This window comes from Lactuca sativa, chromosome 6 (genome assembly GCF_002870075.4).
Source record: "Lactuca sativa cultivar Salinas chromosome 6, Lsat_Salinas_v11, whole genome shotgun sequence".
In the NCBI taxonomy this organism is placed as follows: domain Eukaryota; kingdom Viridiplantae; phylum Streptophyta; class Magnoliopsida; order Asterales; family Asteraceae; genus Lactuca; species Lactuca sativa.
The window spans coordinates 75,926,784-75,936,230 of NC_056628.2; the positions used below are offsets into that span (position 1 = coordinate 75,926,784).

At 34.3% G+C, this 9,447-nt stretch overlaps 1 protein-coding gene across 1 annotated transcript; it reads right to left on the reverse strand.

The window, feature by feature from the left end:
- Positions 1–8,029: 8,029 nt before the first annotated feature.
- LOC111890220 (uncharacterized) lies at positions 8,030–9,243 on the reverse strand. Its single transcript, XM_023886376.3, has one exon. It carries the CDS (start codon positions 9,120–9,122, stop codon positions 8,184–8,186), a length of 939 nt encoding a protein of 312 aa, XP_023742144.1. The 5' UTR covers positions 9,123–9,243; the 3' UTR covers positions 8,030–8,183.
- Between the last annotated feature and the right edge of the window lie 204 nt (positions 9,244–9,447).

Sequence of the window (9,447 nt, forward strand, 5' to 3'; positions counted from 1 at the left end):
AACATAATAACCCATCTAATCACTAAATGGGTTTCATAAACCCTAATTTCGCATACACATCAAAATAACAGAATTGGTCCGAGTATTACCTGAAAACGCACTCTCTGTGTCCCCCAAACCTCAGGACTCGATCCTCCTTGATATTCCTTTGGCCAAATTCCTCTTCTTCTTGCCTAACAAGTTCCTCCAAGTCCCAATGGCTTTCTCTCCTGCTCTGGACGTCCACAACGATTAGGGTTCTTCTCAATCGGCCAAAAGACGGAAAATGACGGCCTAAGAGGCGTTATATACGATCCAAAACCGAACGGTTAGGGTTTCTGCTGAACAGCGTCGACTCGCCGAGTCCATATCTGGACTCGTCGAGTCCAGTCGCGAACCTGCGATCAAGTCTGCGATCCTACTCGGCGAGTCTAGGCTCCAACTCGCCGAGTCCCCTCTTAAATCACCCCCAAAAACATAATTTAACAATACCTGAGATTCTGGGCTGTTACACAAAGCCTGCAAGGGTACGACGTACTTGAGTAAAAACTTTTCCATCACGCTAACACAAAAATACAACAGCTCCTCATTGAGTTGTCTATCATAAGCCGAAGTAATTACCTAATAATGTAATCTACTAGGTCAACAACTAATGTAGATACTCAATCCACATATCTGAGGCGTAAGCCCCTGCCTTAAATGTCATGAATCTATGCTCTAACATGTGAATACGAAGCTCCACTTCTCCAATCTGAACCTATTGTTTGTGAACCTGGGACTACACCTTCTTTGATTGATCATAGGCAAGCTAAATGCGCATCTCATCATTGTCCCAATCCTCCTACAGACTCATAATCATACCGTATAGGTGTCCAAACTCACTCCTCAGTGACCTCAAATCCTCTTATATATTGTATATCCTATCAGTCTGATGTGATGTAAGTGGAACGAACACATATATAGTCTCCAATACTTGGTCTCGGAAACAAGGGCTATTAGGTGGATCTCTGGTTTATCCATCAATAAGTGGGGCATGGCTTCCTAGGGTCCCGATGATGATGGTGGTCAGGAAGGCCTTTTTTTGCTCGATATAGGATTATACTTCCTTAGAGTATTCTTTGTTATGGGGCCATGGATGTGGACTCTGAAGGATCAGTGGGATGGTGATCTCAAGGATAGGATGGCCTCAAGTATTTTTGAGGTAGGCTCTGGCTCCTCCTCCTCCTCAGTTGGATCATCATCCCCTCCTTCGACTCAAATTCAATCTCTAAATAGTCTATCCTCTCTTCAACCTCGTCTCTTGAAGGCTCAGATGATTTAGGATCTGGATCGAGGGCATTCTCCTCAGTATCGTCGTTCTCATAGGGCTCTTCCTTGGACATTAAGGGTTACAGTGGTGTTGGAATCTCTGGATGATGGGTATCCTCGGGCTTAGTTGACTAAGGCTCCATATGGTATCTGTCAGTAATAGGTATCGTCATCCATGTGCCCATGTCCGCCACGGTATCAGGTGCTCCTATATTGGACATCAAACATGATAGATATATATGAGAGATAGCGTAAGAATATATAAGTACAAATAATCTCAAGTTTATGTGTATATAAATAGATAATACTAATGGTTCCTACTGAACCCTGCATCGGATATGTCATATAGATGACATAAAACTAAGTGTTCAGTCAAAGAATCCTCTTATAGATCGCGACGAAGATACTACCCAAAACTAGGTCTCCAATCCAAGAATCCTCAAATAATGTATGATGAAGATGCTACGTGGAACTAGGTCTCCAATCCAAGAATCCTCAATCCTCGAGGTTTTCAACTACCGTATCCAAGTTCAATCGAGTATCAGTTTGACCAAAATAAAAGTTAGATGTGCATGCTAGCTCTAGTTGTGGTATGACCAATGTATTGTACTAACTCAATATATTCTTTTTGACCTAAAATCTAAAGTTTATGATCACATTGATTTTATTATGGTATGCAAGTACTTTTATAATAGGTTGATGTATATAACTCTACATCTTAATTTTTTATTTTTCTTTTTTAATTTTTGCTTTTTACATTCAAGACTATCATATGAGGATCAGCTACGTAATAACTATCAGAGGGAAGGACCATCTTAGCATATAGTCGTTCTGAAATCCATCAACCCAAGCGACAAGGTGAATCCAGTCACCTCTCCCGTAAGTAGTATGTTAGTAGGGTAATTAATGATAATACTTTTAGTGTTAGATCTTAAGGGTAATCAAACTGTAGAGTAAGCCCTAGGTTGTATTTGTAATTCCTAAGGAAGTAGTTGTTCACTATAACCAATAGTTCTGATATCAGTTCGGCACACCCACGACCGGCAATGGAATCGTCGAGTTCTGTGGTGTTTAATAGGGATCACAAATATTGAATGCATTGAACAATACATAGTAATATAACACAATCATTTTTTCATTAATAGTATTAGATATTATATTGTCTTAGATAGAAAATACAAACAACATTTCCAATGTCAATAAACAAACAATACTACAAATTAATTGTAACAAATCGTTATTTCAAACTTATGTAATAGTGTAGGTCAAATTGTACTTCTTTTTAATTAAATAAAGAGAAATTTTGGCATACTATGTATATTTACATAATTGACCCTCAAAAATAAATTATTAAATAATCTCAATTGAGTTGAACCAAGTGATAGAGATTGTAACAAGGTTTCCAAAAATATAAAGAACACTAAAATCCGAGTTATAACGAAGATGTTATGACCAATCGAAAATCTGCGACAAAACCGACAAAACATTGTTCAGTGTAAAAACTGAATTTTTGATAAAAGGCTTTCTAGCCTTAACAATCTAAATGAAAGTTATAGTTTATGTTAAACCAAGAACTTTCATAAAAAGAACGCCAAAATCTGACTTCGTATGAGGAAGTTATGATTTTTCTAAGTTTCAGTATAGCAGTGTACAGTTAAAAACTCGAAATAAAGATCGAGTGGTTTTTAGCCGACACGATCTAAACGAGAATTGAAGGTCTCGTCATTAGTAGTACAACGGTAAAAAGACAGACAAAAACGGACGTCGTATGAAGAAGTTATGAATTTATAACGGATTCACGTCCCGGTCTGTTTAAAATAATAATATTAAAAATTCATCCTCTCTCCTATCAAAACTCTGCCCGATTTGAGCCGGTTTCTCGACAAATAAACTCATTTTCATGAAACGAAACCCTGTCCGAATTACCACCTATCAAGTGAGGTCATACCCCCGTATTTTCATAATTTCTACTGTTTTAAGGGAGGAAATACAAGTATAACACAACAACTTTGTGTTATAAATAAATGATTTCAAATCACGATAAAATGATTTTAAAGCATCAAAAATACTTCAAATTTTGAACTCTTTTATAAACTTATATTTTTCCCAAATATACATACTTGTATATATAATTTAATATAAATAAGATTTAAAAGGCTTAGGACTAATAATTCACTCTAGGTCCTTTTCCTCGTTTGGATGTGGACTTATAGTACCGATTATTTGTCCGAAGGTCGTTTAAATTTACCTATATATAAAATTGTATATATAAATATAAAAGTTATTTCATCAGTTTAATTAACCTTTGTAATATGTTGAGCAAAGGATTACATGCAAAAATATTTATTTACTAGTTCCTAAAGTACATATAAATTATAATACGTATAATTTATGATACATAGAGCTATAATTCATATAAATACACTATTTTACATGCTACAAGAGTTTTAATTCAAAACAAATCAAGGGTTTACACTTATCAAATACATGTTCGGGATACTAAGTCAAGAACATACTGTCAATCATTTATTTCAAAATGATTGGGTTTTCATAACTAATATACATGTAACGTTTATATGCTTTTTATGAGACAATCAATTCAGGTTGTTTAATTCAGTTTAGACAACCAAAGTAAAGCCCTGACATTATAACTAGAATCTCCAGTCCGGGGATCGACACAAGTTGTGTGTAGATCTATATCGGGATTGACAACCCCGCACTCAGGTTGCTAGCTATAGTCAGACATACACGCCAATGAGTGGCAATTGTTATCAACAGTTTAAGCACTCATCAGGCGTTCATGTCTTAGTATGGTTATAATAACTCATTAAAAAGATATTAACAACACGTTAGTGTATAAACAACCAAACGTAAGTATATCTTCAAAGTACCAGTTTACAAAATGGAAAGTACAATGCTATACTATAGTTTTCAATAACAGCTGGCGACGCCAGGCACACTCTCAAATACAAGTTTTACAAATACAATGGTTTACAAATAAGACGGTTTTATGGGAATAAAACTACTTTTCACATACCACAGAAAATATGGGATTTTCTAAAAGTGTTTTGATATTCAAAATACAAATACACCCATTCAAACATAAAGACTTATGTACTCACTCAACTTATTGTTGATACTCTCTTTTCAAATTACTTGTATTATCAGGGAAATAATAACAGGTACTCCCCGAGCTTTTTGAAAAGATGGAGCCATTAGGAGTCTTATCTTCTTCTTTTTGTATAACTATTTTGGTTTCAATATACAATGATTGAACATATGTAAATATTATACTTTTAAATACAATGGTTGTTTGTGCTTTGATTACTATGATACATGTGTTGTGATACTACAAATGAAGTCCTCCACCCCCGGACGTTTCCGCCGTCTGGTTTGGGGGTGTGACATTAATCCCTTGAGTGAATATCTGACGACATTTTCCCTAAGAATACATGCGATTTAAAATGTCAACATAATGTTTGTGAGTTCACAAGTTTTTATTTTTCAAAAATACTTTTACACATCGTTGTATATGATTTTTATAAGTATTTTGATATTTGAAAACTACTCTTTTAAAGGAATTTTGTAATATTTATCGTTTAACTTTCTTCACTTAACTTTAAAGTATGTTCCTTAATTGTTGATTTATTTTTAGTATTACCACTTCAAGTAGTTCCCCTCTAGGTGATCTAGTTAATTAAGGCTGCCGGAACACTATTACAACACGTTTCCATAATCGAGCTTGCTACTTGCTATTTACTCAGCAAAAAGTTTCATCGAACGTCGTAATATATGAGAAAGTTATCCCGCCTATGACTCTACCACCAATTTGTAGCTGGAAACCGCAGGTGGGCGTGTTAGCCTCTGATAGATATATACTTGCCTTTCATGCTCACCTAAGTCTTAACAATTTAGGTCGGCGATTAGCTAAAGTCTAAGTAGCTAATTGATGAATTGTTGTCTCATTAACATATATTTTTACTAGCCTTATACTTTTGATTTGATTAATTTTCGTATACAATTATATTTAACTATATAATTATACTATTTAGTTCATTCGAATTGGTAGCCGGGTAGTGCACTGCCTAGATACAATGTTATCTTAGAAATTTGGCCATATTACTAACTAGGCATAATATTATCCTAAAGATTCGAGCAAAACAGCTAGTAGGATAAATATTATCCTATATATTTGTGCAATATAACCACTAGGCATAATATTATCCTTGAAATTTGGGCAAAGTGACTAGCAAGAATAATAACATCCTAATAATTTGAGAACTATTAAACCTGATATATTTTATGACTTTTCCAAGTGAGAGAGTGTTGAAAGAGTGTCCATGGTTATTAACTAAATAATAATATTTCTAAATAATAACATGGTCATTTTGGGTGTCTCTCATGGAAAATAAAAAATTAAAAAAGTATAATTCAGAAGAACATTAGTTTATTAATTTATTATATTTAATAAATGAATTGGTGATTAATTAATTCAAAGGTTTGATTATTAATTAGTTAAAAGATTGACTAATTAGAATGTTTCAAAACACATAAAGGATAAGTGAATTTGAAATTTATCTTAATCCCACATGTTATGGGAAATAAAATTTGACATTCACTCCATCTCATGTGGCTTGATTCCCTGCCTCCTCTCCTCATGGCATGACTTCCAAAGCCTTCTAGGATTTGTAAGATCAACCTCTCTTTTAGATTTTTTAGTTCTATCTTTAAAGTATTGGGTGTCATTCCACTGGAGGGATTCTGGATGGATCTTCTCATCCAAGCAACATGGTTACATCAAGAAGATCAAGAAGCATAAGAAGGGTTCAAGAAGAACAAGTTCAAGCTACAAAGTAGGTTAGTAATTATGTATTTCTTTATATACTAATAGTGTTAAAAGTAAGTTGCTATAATTAGTAAAACATAAATCCTCAGGTTGCATATATGCATAGGATAGTTTGATTACTCTGATGTGCAAGTCTAGTGTGTATAGATGTATTAAAACCCATCCATATGGTTTTAAAACAACGTACAATTCATTTAAAGATTAAGAATTGACATTCTCATGAAGTTTCTTAATAAATAAGATGTACTTTCATTCTTTCTAGAGTAATCAGATAAATTTTTTCTTCATTTCATGTTGATTCGGAATAATCTCATACTTTTCAAGTTTATAAATGAATACACAATCCCTTTTATAGACTACACACAACATTTCATCACCTTTTTGTTTGAAATTCAACAATGATATTTGTCACCATGATATGCTTATTTTTAGTGCCTTCATACAGCTTTTTAAGTAAGAAACACACTGTTTGAGCAGTTTTATGCTCTTTCAAACGAACCATAATATATGAAGAATTATATATCTTAATTCCCTCAAACACTTCTTATCATTTTGATATTTCTTCTTGTTTGTAATAATAGTAGGTTCACCAGTTTCTCAACTAAAACGACCTTCAACATATGGACTAAATAATCAATTTTTATTGTGCGCCAAGCACCTATGTCTATACTATAAAGATAGTCTTCCGTGCGTTCAAACCAATCTTTATATTAATATGGAAAAAGAAGTGGTGCACGGGTATTTGAGCAAAAAAACTTTGTGTAATTTAGAATAACTTGACTGTTGAGATTCGATACAAATGATTAACTACAATGATTTAATTAAAAATTAAAATGAAAATTGATTAGGAAGAAACAAATATAATATTGTCTCAAATCATATCAAAACACTAAAAAACGAAATTAAAATTCAGACGATTGGATGATTCCTACTCTAATAACAATTCTTTTTGTATAACAATCCATGACAACTCCTACGAGCGGAATTAAAATTCAAAAAATCAAAACAAATATAATAGTTTGTGCCCTTTGATTGAATATTAATAAATCTCTTTGAAACCAGAATACAAAAGACTTTGTACTTAAGCATTATATACAAACATCTATTTATAGGACGAATAAACATATGGTATGTTTTACGCAACGAATTAAGAACACCTAAGACAAGCCTACTTGAAAGACTAACAAACAAGTCAGCCTAACATACACCATGAATTTGGAGCATAACAACATTCATAAGTATCATTCCAAATATATAACATATGGAACTCAAAGCATCTAATATAAATACAAGATACCACACTAATATATCTCTTGTTGCAACAAATTTCGAACTCAACATGTGTCAACATGAGTCTCTAATCTTCAGTTGCGAACTTAATTACTATTAGGGTGTAAACGGGCTGAGCCGAACACGAGCTTGACCATGCTCAACCCGAGCTCATTTAAGTCATATGAGGCTCGAGCTCAGTTCGATTCGAGCTTCCTTGTATTGAATTATACAAGCTCGGCTCAGCCTCGAGCCCGAATCATTTTTATCTAATATGCCTAAATAATCATAAGTTCGGTTCGAACTAATTAAGAAGCTCATTTACTAATACCCTAAATCCCAAATTACCCAAATATTTTTTATTTTAATATAAAAAAATAATAATAATTTATATAATATATAGACTCATTTAGGCTTGCGAGCCTAATCGAGCCTATGTGACATAGACTCGAGCTCGAGCTCGTTTAATACCCAAGCTTAATACTAAGCTCGAGCTTGGTTCGGGCTCGATTAAAATCAGTTTCGAATCGAGTTTTTAACGACCCGATCTCGGGTATCTTAACTTTTTTGCACCCTTAATGACTATATTAATTTTAGGAGTACCCTTAATTTAAGGGATTGGTAGAATGTAAACTATAAATAATGCATACATATAGAATAGGTTCCTCAAATAAGGTATGGTTGGCTCTATAAATTGTATGTAAATTGTAGTGAAATATATAGAAGCTATTTTTATCAAAACTCACCAATTATGAGTTTCTTTTTATCACTTTATATTTATCTACAATTCCATGTCGAGAGGAGCAAGAGATTTCTCCATTTGAAGAAAGCTATGTGATTGGTCGAGTTTGCTTGTTTTACTTTGAGTCTCAATATCTTCATCTGCGTGTTCTTCATCGTACCTTACTAGTGATTGGTAATCAACTTGTTTATCGTAGATTTTAATCATGGCCAAGTAAAGTGAGATAGCAAAAATCGTCACCAAAAGTAGATACCAGCTAAATTGAATAGTCACTAACGACTTGGCGCGTTCTACGGCTTGGTCTCCATTGCACCGAACTACATGGTGACCCTGTTCCAGGTTCAAGAAACAACCTTTTGGAATCAAACTTTTAGTCCAAAGCATGAAACCCATAACCATAAGCCAAAGACCCTGGAAGAATATACTAATGGACCTTATGAAACTAACTATGAAGCTTTTCTGGTAGCCAATGGCCATAAGTGTACTAATGAAAGAGATAAGAATTAATATTTGTAGAAGCATATGGTACTGTCCTTGGATACCCATGTTTCCAGTTGAGTGAAGGTGGGTGATGAGGAGTTGGTGCCCAAACGCAATACCTAAAAGCAACTGTGTCAACTCGTATTGCGCTTTGGGTTGAAACTTGTCAAGTAGTATGGCAAAGCCAGCATAGATTATAAACATCATAAAAATGAACAAGTGTTCCATGTTCTGCATATGGTTGGAAGGAATGGTGCCATCTGTGTCAAACGGATGGTGATGATCTGGTAAAACAAATATCTCCATAACAATGGCCATAGAACAACTTGACATGATGTAGTAAAGTTCCAAATACCTTATCCTTGTGGTGGGCACCCATGGGGAGAAATGGAAGGCTTTGGGGTTTTGAACATGGAGTTTGATATGGTTAACAAGGTGCCATAATCCGACGAAAAGAAAAACAGACCCTGGTGCAACATGTCCAACCAAAGTGCCCATGTGTTAGTTTTTGTGAGTGCTAGGTGTTGTGTGTGTGTGTGTGTGTGTGTGTGAGAGAGAGAGAGAGAGAGAGAGAGAGAGAGAGAGAGAGAGAGAGAGAGAGAGAGAGAGAAAACAAATAAAAGACTAATGAAAATTTTGATAGAAGAAAGGGAGTTTAAAGGGGATGGAAGGCCACGAGACTTTAAAGGGTTTTCATTTACTGTTCGTATATGGATGTTTGATTTCTGTTTGAATAAGATTGGAAGCTTTGGGCAACTTGAAGAGGATACCTTATTTAGAGGCATAGTAATAATAAGATAATGGATCACTAATAAACCTTTTT